General features: G+C 47.0%; 1 protein-coding gene across 2 annotated transcripts; it reads left to right on the top strand.

The window, feature by feature from the left end:
• The first annotated feature begins 1,391 nt into the window (after positions 1-1,391).
• Positions 1,392-17,216, top strand: RAB19 (RAB19, member RAS oncogene family). 2 transcript variants are annotated; one of them, XM_027101731.1, is made up of 4 exons: positions 1,392-2,722; positions 4,967-5,179; positions 6,363-6,546; positions 15,771-17,216. In XM_027101731.1, exons 1-4 carry the CDS (start codon positions 2,462-2,464, stop codon positions 16,037-16,039), a joined length of 927 nt encoding a protein of 308 aa, XP_026957532.1. In that variant the 5' UTR covers positions 1,392-2,461; the 3' UTR covers positions 16,040-17,216. The 2 variants fall into 2 exon arrangements, with proteins under 2 accessions (XP_026957532.1, XP_026957533.1); XM_027101732.1 differs by having other exon boundaries at positions 2,614-2,738.
• Positions 17,217-17,455: the final 239 nt, after the last annotated feature.

Below are 17,455 nucleotides of genomic sequence, written 5' to 3'. Positions count from 1 at the left end.
CACCTTTAGGACAAACAAACTTTTCACACCTTCAGGACAGGAGATGGTTTTGCAAATTGGAGCAAAGCCCCCACGGAAGTTAGCCTCCCATCCTGCCACAGGAACTGGGAGTTAGGGGCAATAGCTCCCTGGATGTTTGAATTTCAAAAGATGGCTCCCAGGTCCTGGAGGAAACATTCCAGAGTTGTGAGACCGGCAGAGGTTATTTAGCCATTCTAAAGATATACATATATTCGAAAAGGACAGAAATTTTGAAAGAAAAAGGAGGGAGGGGGGTCCTCTTCCCTTATTTTCAACAAGGAGAATTAAGTCTCTTATTTTTAATTTGTATTTGCCTTTACACAATGCAGGGGTAGTTTTGTTTCCAGTCATCAGAGGGTGTGGCTGGGGAAATGTGATATTATGGGGAGCAACCATAAATCAACCAGACCAGGCGTTTCACACTTATTGTAAAAAACAAATTGTGGACAATTATTCAACTTTAAAAGAATGAAATTATGACACATGCTACAACATGGATGAACCCTGAAAACATTAAACTAAGTGAGATAAGCCAGGCACAAAAGGACACTTACTGTATGATTCCACTTGTATGAGGTACGTAGGGTAATCAAATTTATTGAGACAGAAAGTAGAATAATGGCTACCAAGGGCTGGGGGGGAGGGGAAATGGGAGTTATTGTTTAACAGGATATAGAGTTTCAGTTGGAGATGATGAAAAAGTTCTGGAGGCTGCACAACAATGTGAATATATTTAAGACCACTGGATGATACACTTAAAAATGGTTAAAATGGTAAACTATATATATTGTGAGATATATGTGTGTATATGCACGTATGTATGTGTGTGTGTATAAGTATATGACCTGCATCACCACCAGCCAGGTCAAGAATGCCTTCTTCCCCATAACCCAAGTTCTGCTCTTTGCACTTATAGTCAGCATTGGTGGAGAGGGTCGGGGTAGGGAAAAGCAGCACCTCTCCTTGACGTCCATAACCATTCGGGCATTTTACCATTCGAATTATACTTGCTCTCTAAGTGCGAAATCTGAGTCAGCTGGGGTTTTTTGGTTTGGGGTTTTTTTTTTTCTTTATCAGTAATCATTACCGGAAGAAGAGAACATTTTGACACCTAACCTCACGGACACATCTCACGGGTTTTATTTCCTGCCCCTGCCCATACATTTGTCATGGATCTTGACCTACATTTCATTTTGAAGCCTCATATGCATGACTGTGGCTTTCAGAGCACAGTCTGCAGGGCCTTCCCTGGTAGTCCAGTGGTTAGGACTCCACGCTTCCATTGCTGGGGGCACGGGTTCAATTCCTCATCAGGGAACTAAGATCCCGCATGCTGAATGTGAACTAGGATCCCACATGCTGCATGGCATGGGCAAAAAAATAAATAAAATAAAAATTTTTTAAAAACACAATAAAGCACGGTATGCAGCAGCAGTATTTGGCAGTGTCTTTTGTCTTCTTGCTCTACCTGCCAACATTGGATTTAGCCTCCCCAAAAGAGAGGTTCCTGAAAGTGATGTGTAAATGGAATTTGGGGTAAGATAAATCATCATTTACAGGTTTTCTGGAGAAATGTTCTTGAGTAGTGAATAAATTGTCCTCTATTTCAGTGCTAGGCCTCAATCCACAGTAAGAAATACATCTTACATCACCCCCAGCACACACGTGCCTGTTCACAACTGATCCAAACAGCTCGTGCAAAAATACCCTTACTCCATGGAATGCATTCTGAATTGGTTTCCTAATCTTTTCTGTAAAAACGCTGGTTACAACCCCCTAAATTTGACTTCATGACTCATTAACGGGTCTCGGCCCACAGTTTTAAAACACTACACCAGTTTAATATTTTATCGATCGGGATGTTTCTGTTTTGCATGTTGTGCCTATAGCTTCACTGCCTGCTCAGCACATTCCACAGAGTGGAGCTGATCTGGTCCCCATGCTAGAAGCAGTGACTCTTCCAGACTCTGTGGGGAAAAAATAAAAAGGAAAATTCACCTCAGCTCCATGCTTCTCCTGCCAGCACCAGGGACTGACGAACTCCAGGTCTTCCTAGAAATTAACCTTGGTTCTGGGGTACACTTTGTGGGGGGAAGGAAACATTTTTTTTCAGCTCCTTCTTCCCCTGCAAATTCAAAGTTGTTTTCGTTTTTTAATCTTCTCTTTGGATCACCTCCTTTCTCTCAGTGGCTCCTCAGAAAAGGTTATTCAAGTCCACAAAACAGTTAAATGACTCAAAACCCAGATCTGTATCCTCCTTTAAGTTGCTGTCCTTCAACTAGCCACTCCCACCCCAGCCAAACAGGGGACACCAGGAAAAATTGGGGGTAAGGGCCGCCTAAGAGAATGTGAGCTGAAAGAAATAACAGGGAGGCTCAGTAGGTGTTGGCTGAGGTAGCAGGCTAGTCCTTTTCATTTTGGGTTTGCTGGATAACATGTGATGCTAAGAAGCCGGAGGAAAGGTGACCTAGTGTGGCCTCACCCCGTGCTTTGTACCCAATGGCAGCTCCTCCGGATGGGGAGGGAGGGGGAGGCGGAGGGAGGGAGGGTTGACACTTTCCTTTCACTTTCTCAGGCCACCAAACCTGACACCTGGGGACAGAACTACAGTTCCCACCACGCCTCGAGACAGGAGGAAGAAGGGGCACGGAGGACCAAAAGGAAAACCAGGAGAAAGAGCAAACGTTACCTACTGGCAGAGGTGAGAGAGCCAGCAGGTAAGCAACAGGTGCAGGTTACAGGATGCAGGATGGAGGGTGTTGGAGGGTGGACATCGCTTGTTTCTCCTTGCAGGGCGTGTAGGCGGAGGTGAAGGGGGCTTTTGTGGAAACCCTGAGGACTTACTTGGTGTGTGTGTATGGGGGCGGGGGCATGGAAGTAAGATTTCAGCTCAAATTACAGGGATAAGACACCGGAAGTGGAATGGCTTTCTTTACTTGAAAAGCCCGGGGAAGAGTTGTTTGATTATGTCTCGTGTCTGCTGGATCATTTAGCCATAGTGATTTCAGAGGAGTCCAGGAGAAGTGTAGGATCCTCCGTCTGTTTAAAGCTCGCAGTTTTTACGTACAGATTTTAATCTGTGTCATGATACAGACTTGTCCTTTTCTATGACTTCTGAGAAAGCCAAAAACTAAAACTGGGGGAAATGAAGAAGGGTGTCATAGGCAGGAACAATTTGCAACACATCAAATTTCGTCATCAAATGAAATAAGGTTTCCTGTATTTTTAAGAGACATCTGACGAGGAGACCCAACACAAGCAAAGAACAGTTGAAGGGCCCGGGTATATCTGCCATGAGGGGACATGTTGCTGCTCCAACTATCTGCTGGGCTGTGGAGTAGGAATCTGCTGTCATGTGGAATGGGAGTCCCGATGTAGCATGAGGGTCCACAGATGGAAACCTGGGGGAGATAGATTTCAACCCCATGTAAGTTAGAGCTGTGCACACAACATAGATTTTTTCAGGAGGTAGTGAGTTCCTTGTGATCTGAGATGCTGTGGGTATTTAAGCAGAGACGCTGAAGGTGGGAATAAAGTTTCAGGTGGGTGATTGTGTCGGTCAACACTTCCCAAGGCTAGCTAGTCCTCAAAATCACCTGGGAGTGTGTGCATGTTTTTAAATCTATTTAGCAGACCTAAGATGGGCTCCAGGAATATATAGATAGTTAATTATCTTCCCAGGTAATTCTGATAATCAGTTAGTTTGGGAGACACTGTCATGAGAAACTTTCTTTTCCAGCCTATGGTAGAGTATGGCACAAACATTCGAACCACAGGGTTTTTTTGTTGGTTTCGTTTTGTTTTGTGGCACCTCGAGGCTTGTGGGATCTTAGTTGTCCAACCAGGGATTGAAACCGGGCCCTTGACAGTGAAAGCACAGAGTCCTAACCGCTGGACTGCCAGGGAATTCCCCACAGTTTTCATTCTGAATATTCTCAGAATCATAATTTCCAGGACAAGGAAAAGCAGGTGCCAACCGTAAGAAAAGGGCTGTGTGACTCTTCCCGAAACTGACTTGCCTGTCAGGTCTCATGGATGCTTGCGGCTGGTTGCCTTGCCATTCAGTCTTCCAGTAATTTGTCTTCCTCCCGTGTGACATGGAGATAGGCTGACAGCTAGGCATGTCTCCCACCTGATAACTGGCAGGTAAAACACTCCTGCTGGGCCCCGAGGCATGTGGGATCTTAGTTCCCGGACCAGGGATCAAACCCACCACCCCCTGCAGTGGAAGCGCTGGAAGCATGGAGTCTTAACCCCTAGACTGCCAGGGAAGTCCCAGTCAATGCTGTCATCTGAGAGTGTTGACCGTGTACTGGGCCCAGCAGAGAACAGTAGAACCTCTTCATTCCAAGGTCACCCCTAAAGTAATGTTAACTCACCTAGGACAGGTGGGGCTTGTGCGGGCAGCTCCCTCTTACCTGACCAGTAATTAACATCCTTCTCCCACGAGGACGGCAGTGCTAGGAAAACAGTAACCTCACTCTGTCTTGTCCTGTGCTGAATCCCGAGTGCCAAGAATAGTTCCCGACCCCTGGTAGGTGGTCACTAACACAGGGGTCCCCAATCCCCAGGCTGTGGACCAGTACCGGTCCTGTTAGGTACTGGGCCACACAGCAGGAGGTCAGCGGCAGGCAAGTGAGCGAAGCTTCACCTGCCGCTCCCCATCGCTCCCCATCGCCCCCCATTGCCCCCCATCACTCCCCATCGCCCCCCATTGCCCCCATCGCTCCCCATGGCTCCCCACTGCTCCCCATCGCCCCCCATCGCCCCCCATTGCTCCCCATTGCTCCCCATCGCTCACGTTGCCTCCTGAACCATCCTAGCCCCCCACCCTGTCTGAGGAAAAATTGTCTTCCACGAAACCAGTCCCTGGTGCCGAAAAGGTTGGGGATGGCTGCACTAAAGAGAGACTGAATTCCTTCTTTTCTTCCTTGATCTGTTCTAGGTGGCAAGAGCCATGCAATTCTCCAGCTCAGCCAGGGCAGCAGATGAGAACTTTGACTATTTGTTCAAGATTATCCTCATCGGGGATTCCAACGTGGGGAAGACGTGTGTGGTGCGGCATTTCACGTCCGGGGTCTACACTGAGGCGCAGCAGAACACCATTGGGGTGGACTTCACTGTGCGTGCCCTGGAGATCAACGGCAAGAAAGTGAAGGTCAGAGGGGGACAGGGGTGGGTCTGCCTCTTTTAGCCATGGTTCCTAACCCCGAAACACATGCCTGAGGAGTGAAAGATTTAAATATAAAATATGAGATAATTAAAATACCAGGAAAAAAAAACCCATGGGAGTATTTATTTTTATCATTGAGGAATAGAGAAATCAGGCTTTAAAGTAAGACAAGAACCCAGAAGCCATAAGGGAAAATATTGCTCCATCTAACTATTTAAAGGTCAAATTAATACTCTTCTATATGATCATATAAAGGTCAAATTTCTACATACTCAAAAATACCATAAACAAAGTCAAAGATGAGTGACAAACTGGAAAGAAACATTTGCAAATATGGAACTGACAGAGAGCTAATTTCTCTGATGTGAAAAGAGCTCTGATAAATATCGAAGAAAAGACCAACAACCAAATACAAAAAGTAGGCACTTCACAGATTAGACAAAACAGCTACTTCACAGATGTTATGTGAACTGGCTCATACATTTATGTGAAAAAGTAAAAGTGCCCATTGTTACTCATGATTAAAGAAATGAAATTAAACTAAGTGAGATAATATCATTTACCCATTTGACCAACCAAAAAAGATCAAAAAGTGTTGGTGAAAATGTAATAAGTGGATTTTGTGTGGGATCCTTATTAAACAAACACAATAGTAAAAAGACATTTTGAGGCTTCCCTGGTGGCACAGTGGTTGAGAGTCCGCCTGCCGATGCAGGGGACACGGGTTCGTGCCCCGGTCCGGGAAGATCCCACATGCCGTGGAGCGGCTGGGCCCGTGAGCCATGGCCGCTGAGCCTGCGCATCCGGAGCCTGTGCTCCGCAACGGGAGAGGCCGCAACAGTGAGAGGCCTGCGTACCGCAAAAAAAAAAAAAAAGATAAAACATCTGGACGAAGGGATGAGTGTGGTAGGAAGGCAAAAGAACACCAGACCTTAGGACACTGGATCCGCCTCTCCCACTGAAGGGCACCTTAGGTGATGGCCCCCAACCTGAAAACCTTGGGGATTTACCCCGGGGAGCACCTGAAAAAAGACAGATTCCTGGGCCCCACCCCAGACCTCCTGAATTTGGATCTCTAGAAGTGAGACCCAGGGAACGACTTAGGCGAGCAAGTTCCCATCAGGGGTGGGAACTCCTGATGCGGACCCCCTTTCCTGCCCTTCTCCAGATGCAGGTGTGGGACACTGCAGGCCAGGAGCGCTTCCGGACCATCACCCAAAGCTACTATCGCAGTGCCCACGCGGCCATCATTGCCTACGACCTCACCCGGCGGTCCACGTTCGAGTCTGTTCCTCACTGGATTCACGAGATAGAGAAATACGGGGCGGCAAACTTGGTCATCATGCTGATTGGTAGGTCGATTTCAAAGTGTTTCGCTTTCCTTGACTGCCCGCCGCCCCCCATGCTCAGCTTTTTCTGTGTTTCCAGTGGCAGTGGAACAGGAAGCCGTAACAGTGCACGTGGCGGATGGGACCTCAGAAAACATCTGGGCCAGAAATTCCCATCAGGTTCACTTGAGCATGAGAGTGGGGTGGTTTGAACTTGTTAAGAATACAGATTCCAGGGCCCCACCCTAGAGTTCCTCACTGCAAAAACCTGAGATGGGGCCAGATATCTAGATGAAGGTACACCCTGGCTGATTCGACACACGTCTGTACAGACTACACAGGAAGTATTCTGTAGTCTGAGCTTCACAGCGTCAGATGGCTCTCAATCCCCGGAAGAGCCGCTCAGATGACTGTGACTGACAACACTCTTGAATGACTTGTCACACCTGCTAAGATGCTAAGCAAATCTTAACAACAAGCCAACATCAAAATGAACCGCAACTTCAACTATACACAGTGAACTCACAGCTTGAAATACGTGCCGTCACATTGTGCATTCACTTCCCTATAGTATTAGCTTTGCAAGCAGTGCCCCTCCTAAGGACACTAATGTTTACCAAGTGGCAAGTTGGTTTAGGTTCTTGCTACTCAAAGCGTGGTCCACGGACCAGCAGCATCAGCATCACTGGGGTTTTTGGTTTTAGGTTTCTTTTTCTTTTTTTTTTGTATGAAGACTTATTTTTTCAGAGCAGTTTTTAAGGTTCTCAGCAAAATTGGGAAGGTACGGAGATTTCCCATATGCCCCCTGTACTCACACATGCATAGCCTCTCCCATATCAACATCTCCTACCAATGTGGTACATTTGTTACAAAGGATGAACCTACATTGACACATCATAGTCATCTGAACTTCACAGTTTACATTATGGCTCATTCTTGGTGGTGTACTTTCTATGGGTTTGGACAAATGTCTAATGACAAGTATCCACCATGATGATATCAGAGAGAGTATTTTCACTGCCCTAAAAATCCACAGAATCAGCATCACGTTGGGGGTTGTTAAAAGTGCCCCATCTCAGGCCCCATTCCAGACCTACTGAATCTGAGTCTTCGTTTTAACAGGATCCTAGAGAGATTCACATGCAAATTAAAGTTTGCAGAGCACAGGTCTAGAGAGCTGCTGTGGGACTGAGCGCTAAACATAGCAATGATTAGTGGATTATTTATCCATGCACAGGCATATCCTAGCTGTGTGGTAAGTTACCTCTGAGCCTTAGTTTCCTCATCTATAATATGCAATCAGTATTCACTAGGGTTGTTGTAAAGATGTGACGAGATAATGTGTATACATCGCTTGACAGTGCCTAGCACATAGTAGGAGCTTCATAACGGGTGTGGGATTTGTTTCTAGAAGGTTCATTTGTTTGAGGGAACAAACTCCTCTGTGTTCCTTAAACAATGGGGTGGGGTGCTTATGGTGAGGGTGCAAGTCCCTGGGACCTAGGAAAACCCAGCCCAGCATTCAAGCCCAGCAGAGTGGGAGACACAGTGGAGCCAGGCCACCCATCGCAAGCAGGAAGTTGGGGACCCTCTTCTCAGGGCTGGGCTCTGTGTACCAGCCTCCTCCACCATTGTGTATCTATGTCTTCTCTCAGAGCTGCTTCTTACATTCAGGATACTGTGGGCCTGCAGCACTCTCCCTCTGAACCATCCCTCCTGGGTTCCTCAAAGCATTATCCCCAGCCTGCTCCTGCCACAGAATCCCTCATTCTCTCATACCCTCCAGCTCACATTCTTCAGAAAGGAAATCCCATTGCCCCGTTCCTTTTTTTTTTAATACTTAATTTTTTAAAAATATTTATTTATTTATGTATTCGGCCGCACCGGGTCTTAGTTGCAGCACACAGGGTCTTTTAGTTGCGGCACGCATGCGGGATCTCGTTCCCTGGCCAGGTGTCCAACCCAGGCCCCCTGCATTGGGAGCACGGAGTCTTAACCACTGGACCATCAGAGAAGTCCCGCCCCATTCCTCTTTCTCATGGCAAAGCCTGGCCCAGGCTGCTGGCCAACCTCACGGTGGCGGGCAGGCCTGGTGTAAGGTGCCAGGCCTGGACCAAGCAGCTGGGCCCCGAGGGGGGAGGCAGTGACAGGAAGCATAGCTGGGCTGCAGACGGTCCACAGAAGAGGTCACTCGCACACATCGTTGGCACATCTAGCCCATCTATTATTACTATTGTCATTCCAAAAAGGACTTGTTATTCTAGAACCATGTTTTCCCTGTCTTTGCTGTTTTAAGTCACAGTCTAGCCCCTATCATATGCATGGCCTTGAAGAGAATGCTGCTTTGTAACTCATTCTGCTTCTTGTAACTTAAGAATCAAAGTCATTCCAAGAGCCTAGATGGGGCTCGTTCCTTCGTGCTGCATCAGATCAAAAGCTCCCTATCCACAGCCAGTTGCCAAAGAAAATGCGCCTCAAACTTAGCCCCTTTTTTCAGAGGGGCTGTGTCTTTTCCCTCATGGCAGAAAACAGGAGAGATTAGTGAGACTGGGAAGCGTCTTCCACATGGAGGGCGACTTGTCTTTTTGGAGAAGCGTGAGCTGCCTCCTCTCTCTTGTTACTTCTCAGCCAAAGGTCCCCTCTGGAACCAGAAACATTTTTGATTTGACTTCAGATATAAAGAACACTTCTTCAAAAGACAGTTCAGGGCTTCCCTGGTGGCACAGTGGTTAAGAATCTGCCTGCCAATGCAGGGGACACTGGTTTGAGCCCTGGTCCGGGAAGATCCCACATGCTGCGGAGCAACTAAGCCCACGAGCCAGAACTACTGAGCCTGCGCTCTAGAGCCCACGAGCCACAACTACTGAGCCCACGAGCCACAACTACTGAGTCCACGTGCCACAACTACTGAAGCCTGCGCGCCTAGAGCCCGTGCTCCGCAACGAAGAGTAGCCCCCGGTCACTGCAACTAGAGAAAGCCCGCATGCAGCAATGAAGACCCAATGCAGCCACAAATAAATAAATAAATTTATTTTTTAAAAAAGAAAAAGGCAGAGTTCAGAGTTATAAAAATAAACACTGACCCCCAACAGAGCCATATTTCTTCCTCAATAACCACTTCTTCGAAGCACCGAGGAGGACACTGGCCAAGGTTTCTGACACCCTTCACAGCAGCTGCTCCTGAAGTGTGATGACCAGGAGGGGTGACAAGATCTGACGACAGGTGACATTTACTAAACTCCACTCTGAGTCTGCCCCTGGGTCCCTTCATTTAATCCTCACAACCATCCTGAGAAGCAGAGACGACCATCCTCGTCTCCCAGCTGAGGAAACCGAGGCCTCTGGAGGTTAAGTATCCTGCCAAGGAGCTCAGCCGAGTTACCTACTGACAGGTGAGGCAGGATTCGAATCAGAGTCCCGGGTGGTTCAGTTCCTGTCCAGCCACTTTCCAGTAGCTGGTCAGGCCGACAGTCGCCCCCTGAAGCTCTGGCTGAGGCAATGTCTCGTCCACTCCAGTGCCTGGACTTTGCAGTCAGACAGATTTGGGTTCAAATCTCCCTCTCTGTCCTTCCTGTCTGAACTTGGTCTCATCCCTCTCTCTAAATTTCTACTTACTCATCTATAAAACTGGTAACCTGCCTCAAAGGTTTTGTTGAATTGAAAGGATTAAACAAGGTAACATATAAAGCACTTAGCACAGTGCTGAGACCTCAGTCCAGGGAACGAGGGGCTCAGAGGGCATCCCCCGGAGAGGGGGGACACAGCTGAGCCGCCAGGGAAGGTGGGAACCCCACCAACAGTAGCTCCCAGGGAAGGGAAGCTTGGGTGTGAATCCCTTGCATCTCGCTGAGGGGAACCACGCCGTCCTAAACTCACTGGCGGTTACCCAGGAAGGTGGGTTGGATCCCTCTTCCATTAAATTCACAGGCTTCCCAGGAAACGTTGAAGCAGAAGAACCTTGAAAGCTGCCATGCAAAGCCACCCCGACCAGCCATCCCCTCTGGGCTGTCTTTGGAAGGCCTCACCCGCTTCTCCACCGCCGCCTTCTCCTCCCTTGCTGGCCCCGCCCTTTGATGGCCCCGCCCCCACCAGCATTGTCCTTCACTCTTCCTCCCCCTACTGCACAAAGAGGTGGGTCAGAGTACGGGAACAAATGCCAAGATGTGGTGGGATTTCCACGAATCTCACAACTTTTGCTTGATATTTACTCCCTCGTCTGTCTGTTGTAACAAATATCTCTGCCCCACTTCTTAACTGGTTCTAGAAATGCCCCCAAAGATCATCAGGACGTGTCCCCAGTGTTCCCGCTTATGACGCATCCAATCCCAAGGGCTGACACCACGGGTCTTCCTGTTTACTGTCAGTGGCCTCCTCCCTTTAATCTGGGATAGCCAACTGTGCTGTTCCCTCACAGAAGTGTCCCTGCCCTGCCCGTTTTACCATATTTTCCATTCTGTCTCCATGGTTCTTCACACAAATGGCTCTTTCTCTCTCAAAAGTTTACCCCAGACCCTAGAGGCCACGTCACCACCATACAAAATCAAAGAGACCATTGTGCGTTGATTTGCCCTGTTCCTTCCCCTCCAGCCATTCACAGGGAACCCAGCTCCTCAGTAATGTCCCTCTGTTTACTTATTTAAAAATTTTTTATTATTATTTTTATTTATTTATTTTTGGCTGCATTGGGTCTTCGTTGCTGCATGCGGACTTTCTCTAGTTGTGGCGAGCGGGGGCTACTCTTCGTTGCAGTGCGCGGGCTTGTGGCTTCTCTTGTTGCGGAGCATGGGGTCTAGGTGAGTGAGCTTCAGTAGTTGTGGCACACGGGCTCAGCAGTTGCAGCTCGCGGGCTCTAGAGCGCAGGCTCAGTAGGTGTGGCGCACGGGCTTAGTTGCTCCACAGCATGTGGGATCTTCCTGGCCCAGGGCTCGAATCCGTGTCCCCTGCATTGGCAGGCGGATTCTTAACCACTGCGCCACCAGGGAAGCCCCTGTCCCTCTGTTTAAAACCTTCGGTGTCCCCATCACCCCCAAGATAACACACAAATTCCTGAACATCATTCACAAGGTGCCCTGCTTTCTGCCTGGAGATGGCTGCTTCTTACCCTTTTCTCATCCCCCTCTGTTCTGTTTCTAACTTCTTAACTCTTCTTACTCCCTAAGAGTGAGGGTTTGGGAGCCAACCTCCTTTTGTAGGTTATGTGGCTGTTCTGTCTCTTAACATTCTTTGGCATCTGCTATTTGTCCCCTTAGGATCTCGGGCAAACTTTCCATTTAAACCCCTGTTACATTTAAAGGTCCACAATCTCTCAGCAAAAGCTCTTAGAACCTGGATTCCCTGGTTCTACATCCTCACCAGCACTTGCTATTATCAGATCTTTTCATTTCTTCCATCCTGATAAGTGTGTCGTGATATCACTCGCATTTTTTATTTGCAGGTCCCTGTTCACTGTTGAGGTCAAGCACCTTTTCATACACTTGTTAGCTATTTGGATATTCTCTTTTCAACTCTCATGCCCATTTTTCTACCTGTTGTTTGTCTTTTTCTTATTGATCCCTACAAGTACCTTATGTTTTCTGGAAATAAGCTATGTTGGTTCGCATCTTCCAGGAAGATGTCAGGACAGGATCCGATAGACATGCAAGAGATTTATTGGGAGAAATGGCTGTGAGGGGTAAAGAGGAAGGCGCAGAAGGAGGCAGGGAGAGTCTTCTATGTCATGCAGACCTGCCCCTGGGAAGGAGAGAAGGGAGGAAGGAGGATGGTGTCCAAGAAAGGTTTGTTCAGCCCTGAACCAAAGCTGCCTGATAGAGGAATGGAACCCTGGTCTCTGCAGCAGGGGCCTGCGTTAGTGCCTCCCTGTGCTGGGGCCTCTGCACCAGCTGGTGGAGGACAGTGGGGTAGCAGCTGGGCTGGGGTCACCTATGCTCCCTGAAGTCAGTTCTCTTGAACAGCTCTGAGCCCTTTGTCAATTGCATGTGTTGCAAATACATCTTTCACTTTTATTTATTTATTTTAAATTTTTTTTTTTTTTAATGTTTTGGCCGTGCCATGCGGCATGTGGGATCTTAGTTCCCTGACCAGGAATCGAATCCATGCTCCCTGCATTGGAAGCTTGGAGTCTTAACCACTGGACCACCAGGGAAGTCCCTCATCTTTCACTTTTTTACTCTCAGAGTTCCTCTTCACTCTCTTGATGGTGTATTTTGATGAACAGACATTTTTAATTTTAATATATTTCAATCCATCAAACTTTTCCTTAATGATTATTGCTTCCTGTATCCTATGTAGGAAAATTTACCCTAATTGAAATCATTAACATAGCCTTACATTATCTTTTTTTTTTTTTTTTTTTTTTATTTATTTATGGTTGCATTGGGTCTCCATTGCTTCACACAGGCTTTCTCTAGTTGCGGCCAGCGGGGGCTACTCTTCGTTGTGGAGCACCGGCTTCTCACTGCGGTGTCTTCTCTTGTTCTGGAGCACGGGCTGTAGGCACGGGCTTCAGTAGTTGTGGCTCACAGGCTCTAGAGCACGGGCTCAGTAGTTGTGGCACACGGGCATAGTTGCTCCGCGGCATGTGGGATCCTCCCAGACCAGGGCTTGAACCCGTGTCCCCTGCATTGGCAGGTGGATTCTTAACCACTGCGCCACCAGGGAAGCCCTACATTATCTTTTGAAGCTTGCTTGCTGTATGCTTTTTGTTTCTTTAACATCTTTATTGGAGTATAATTGCTTTACAATGGTGTGTTAGTTTCTGCTGTATAACAAAGTGAATCAGCTATACGTATGCATATATCCCCATATCTCCTCCCTCTTGCGTCTCCCTCCCACCCTCCCTTGCTTGCTGTATTTGTTTGTTTGTTTATAATTTATTATGACTTTTACATTTAGATCTGCAATCTATCCAGCATTGATTATCGTGTACAGTGAGAGGTCTGGGCCAAAACTTGTAACTATTCATGTAAAGATCCAATTGCCTCCGTACTATTGACTAAAAAGGCAATCTTGTCCACTGCTCTGTGGCACCATCTTTCTGTGAAGGGTACATATATTCGTGAGTTTGTTTCTGAGCTTTTTATTCTATTCTACTGGTCTATTTCATGCATTCTTTTGGAGGGCAAAAATATTTTAGATATTACAGTGGTTTGTGGCCTCCAAAGGGCCAGATATACAGTGTATCTGTAGGGTCTGTACACAAATTTTGTAAGGTCTGTACACAAATGTTCACTGAAGCACTATTCATAATAATAAAAAACTAGAATCAACTCAGTTTCCTTCATATGGGTGGGTAGTTAAAGAAACTGTGGTACATCCATACCATGGAACATGACTCAGCAATAAAAAAGAAACTACTGGGGGCTTCCCTGGTGGCGCAGTGGTTGAAAGTCCGCCTGCCGATGCAGGGGATACGGGTTCGTGCCCCGGTTAGGAAGGTTCCCACATGCCGCGGTGCGGCTGGGCTCGTGAGCCATGGCCGCTGAGCCTGCGCGTCCGGAGCCTGTTGCTCCGCAACGGGAGAGGCCGCAGCAGTGAGAGGCCCGCGTACCGCCAAAAAAAAAAAAAAAAAAAAGAAACTACTGATATATACATCACTCTGATGGATCTCAAGAGAATTATGCTGAGAAAAGCCAATCTCCAAAGGCTACCTACTGTATGATTCTTTTTTTAAAAATAAATTTATTTATTTATTATTTATTTATTTTTGCTGCGTTGGGTCTTCGTAGCTGTGCGTGGGCTTTCTCTAGTTGCAGGGAGCTAGGGCTACTCTTCATTGCGGTTCGTGGGCCTCTCATTGTGGTTGCTTCTCTTGTTGCGGAGCACAGACTCTAGAGCACAGGCTCAGTAGTTGTGGCGCACAGGCTTAGTTGTTCCACGGCATGTGGGATCTTCCTGGACCAGGGCTTGAACCTGTGTCCCCTGCATTGGCAGGTGGATTCTTAACCACTGCGCTACCAGGGAAGCCCCTACATAACATCCTGGAAATGACAAAATTATACAGATGGAGAACAGATTAGTTACCAGGGGTCAGGGATTAGAGCTGGTGGGAGGTTGTAAAGGGTAGCACGGCGAGCACTTCGTGGTGATGGAACTGTTCTGTATCTTGACTGCACTGGTAGGTGTAGGAATCTACATATGTGATCAAATTGCACAAATACATACGCACACACACACACACACATACAAAGGAATGTGTGTATAATTTGTGAAATCTGAATAAGCTCTGTGGGTTGTATTAGTGTCAATTTCCTGGTTTTGGTATTGTACTGTAGTGCAAGAGGTTACCATTGGGGGAAACTGGGAGAAGAGTACACTGGACCTCCCTGAATATATATATATATATATGTAGTGTGTGTGTGTGTGTGTGTGTGTGTGTGTGTGCAATTTCCTGTGAATCTAGATCTTTTTTCCAAATAGGAAGTTTTACTGTTTTTCAGAGGCGAAGGGGTAATTAGGGGGAAAAAAGATCGAAAAAGACCCTCTATGAGGACAGTCAAGAAACACTGGTCTAGCCCATCTTAATTGCTGTAGCTTTGTAATAAACCTTGATGTCTAGTGAAACAACCCTGGTGAGAAAGTAATTTCGCCTTTAGATTCCTGCCTCCGAGAGATCAAAGTCCAGTGATTAGATGAATGTAGGATTGAGGAGGAGGAAAAGAAATGCGGTACTTCTCTTACAGTAAATCCTGGGCTGTGCTGGCAAAACCCCTCATGAGCTTTCTGGGGGAATTGCAAATGTTCTGTGTCCTGAGAGGGATGGCGGTTATGGGACATAGACATTTGCCAAAACTCATTGACCTGTCTGCTTCAAGTCTGTGCAATTTTTTTTTTTTTTTTTTTGCTGTACATGGGGCTCTCACTGTTGTGGCCTCTCCCGTTGAGGAGCACAGGCTCCGGACACGCAGGTGTGTGTGTCTTACTGTACAGCACAGGGAAATATATTCAATATCTTGTAATAAAGTATAATGGAAAAAATCTGAAATTTTATATATATATATGAATCACTTTGCTGTATACCAGAAACTAACACAACATTGTAAATCAACTGTACTTCAATTAAAAAAATAAAAGATAGTGGCTCTGTTTCCATTCATCGTTGGGTTCATTTTCAGTAAATCTGCCATCAGTAACTATTTGTGAACAAATGCATGTGCGCATATTGCTAAACTAAAATGTTCTCTTTGAAGTTCACCTTTTAAAAAACCAGATTAAGTTACTCATCGGAATATTTGCTTCTCTCTCACTCCCAGGGAACAAATGTGACATGTGGGAAAAACGGCACGTCCTGTTTGAGGATGCCTGCACACTGGCTGAGAAATACGGCCTCCTGGCTGTCTTGGAGACGTCTGCCAAGGAGTCCAAGAACATCGACGAGGTCTTCGTGCTGATGGCCAGGGAGTTGATGGCTCGCCACAGCCTGCCCTTGTACGGGGAGGGCACCCTGGGCAGCCTCCCCCTGGATTCCAGTCCTGTCCTCACGGCCCCGGGGCCGAGGGAGAAGAGCCAGTGCACTTGTTGAGTATGTTCCCCGGGCCGGTGGCACCCAGCAGAGGCCACCTCCGAAACCAAGGGCAGCGGACGGCCTCGTGTCTGCTGAGTAGACCTCGGACTCCAGTGCAGACTTGCAGCTGGTCCTACTTCTTCCTGCCTGGTGGGGGGGCACCCTTTTGCCTCAGTTCACACCAGAGGGGGAAACCCTGACTCTGAGGATAGAGGACACCACTGTTTTTCTTGACTTTTCCTAGGACTCAAGGCCCAGTGGTAGGAGGACAAGATTTGTTCCTTTTCATCTTTCCCTTTTCTGTCTCCCCAACCCTTCAGCTGTTTTCTACTGAACTCTGCTTCTCACTTGAAGAAGAGGGTAGTGAAGGAAAGAAGAAAAGAGAAGTAGAAGAAGGAAAGAAGACAGGGGAGAAGATGTCTGGAACATTGCAGAGTGGTTGAAAACAGTGTGGGCGTGGGAAGATGGGGAAAAAGCCTGCAATGATGAACCAGATGCTGTTAACTTTTGCTTCCTGACATTCACACCTCGGGTCTTAGTTTGGGGGGGCAAAGCTTTTTGACCTAAAGATGATAAATACGGTCTTGCCAAATGGTCAGGAGCCATGTGATGGAGAGAGAATTAGATTTCACTTTATCCGAGTTGGGCGGATTGGACCACCCTCCTAGGATGAGGGAGATGCCTACAATTTCTTTCCAAAACACCCAATCATCTGCTGGATCAAAAGTCATTTCTGAATTGAAATTAAATTGGCTCATAGACAAATATCAAACCAGTACTGACCTTGCTGTATGGCCGGGGCGTGCTGTCTACCCTCCGGAAGCTGTGAGTCATAACCCTTGTGTCCGCAAAGCTCCCTGACGGTTGCTGCTGAGGGTGTCTTACGATCCTAGTAAGAACTGCAAGTGTTGGTCCGGCCACAACATCAGCTCTGAAAGAGGAAATGTCTGTCTGGGGCGCACCCAGGGTGCAGGTGGGTCCCCCCCAGGCATTTCTAGCTGTAGCACTGTTATCTGCAGGCTGAGACCAGCACAAAACAAATAGCCACTAGCCACGTGTGACTGACTACTTGAAATTGGCTAATTTCAATTTGATGAGCTCTGAATGTAAAATACATACCAGAATTTGAAGACTTATTATGAAAAATAAAATGTAAAGTATCTTCCTAATAATTTTATATTGATTATATGTTAAAATGATATTTTAGATTAATATCATTCCAGGTTAATAAAATATATATTAACATTTCAGCTGTTTCTTTTTACTTTTTTTAATGTAGCAACTAGAAAATCTTAAATTATGTGTGTGGCTCACACCATATGTCCATTGGACAGTACAATAGAGCAATGCTTCTGTAGTGGAATTCCCCGACCACACCTAGGACAGGGGCCAGGAGATGCTTGTCTAGGATTCCTGACACCCATGGCTGACTGA

The sequence above is a fragment of the Aethalodelphis obliquidens genome, unplaced genomic scaffold (genome assembly GCF_003676395.1).
Source record: "Aethalodelphis obliquidens isolate GAN/ISIS:26980383/991018 unplaced genomic scaffold, ASM367639v1 scaffold5, whole genome shotgun sequence".
Classification (NCBI taxonomy): domain Eukaryota; kingdom Metazoa; phylum Chordata; class Mammalia; order Artiodactyla; family Delphinidae; genus Aethalodelphis; species Aethalodelphis obliquidens.
This window is presented reverse-complemented; position numbering and strand designations above follow the sequence as displayed.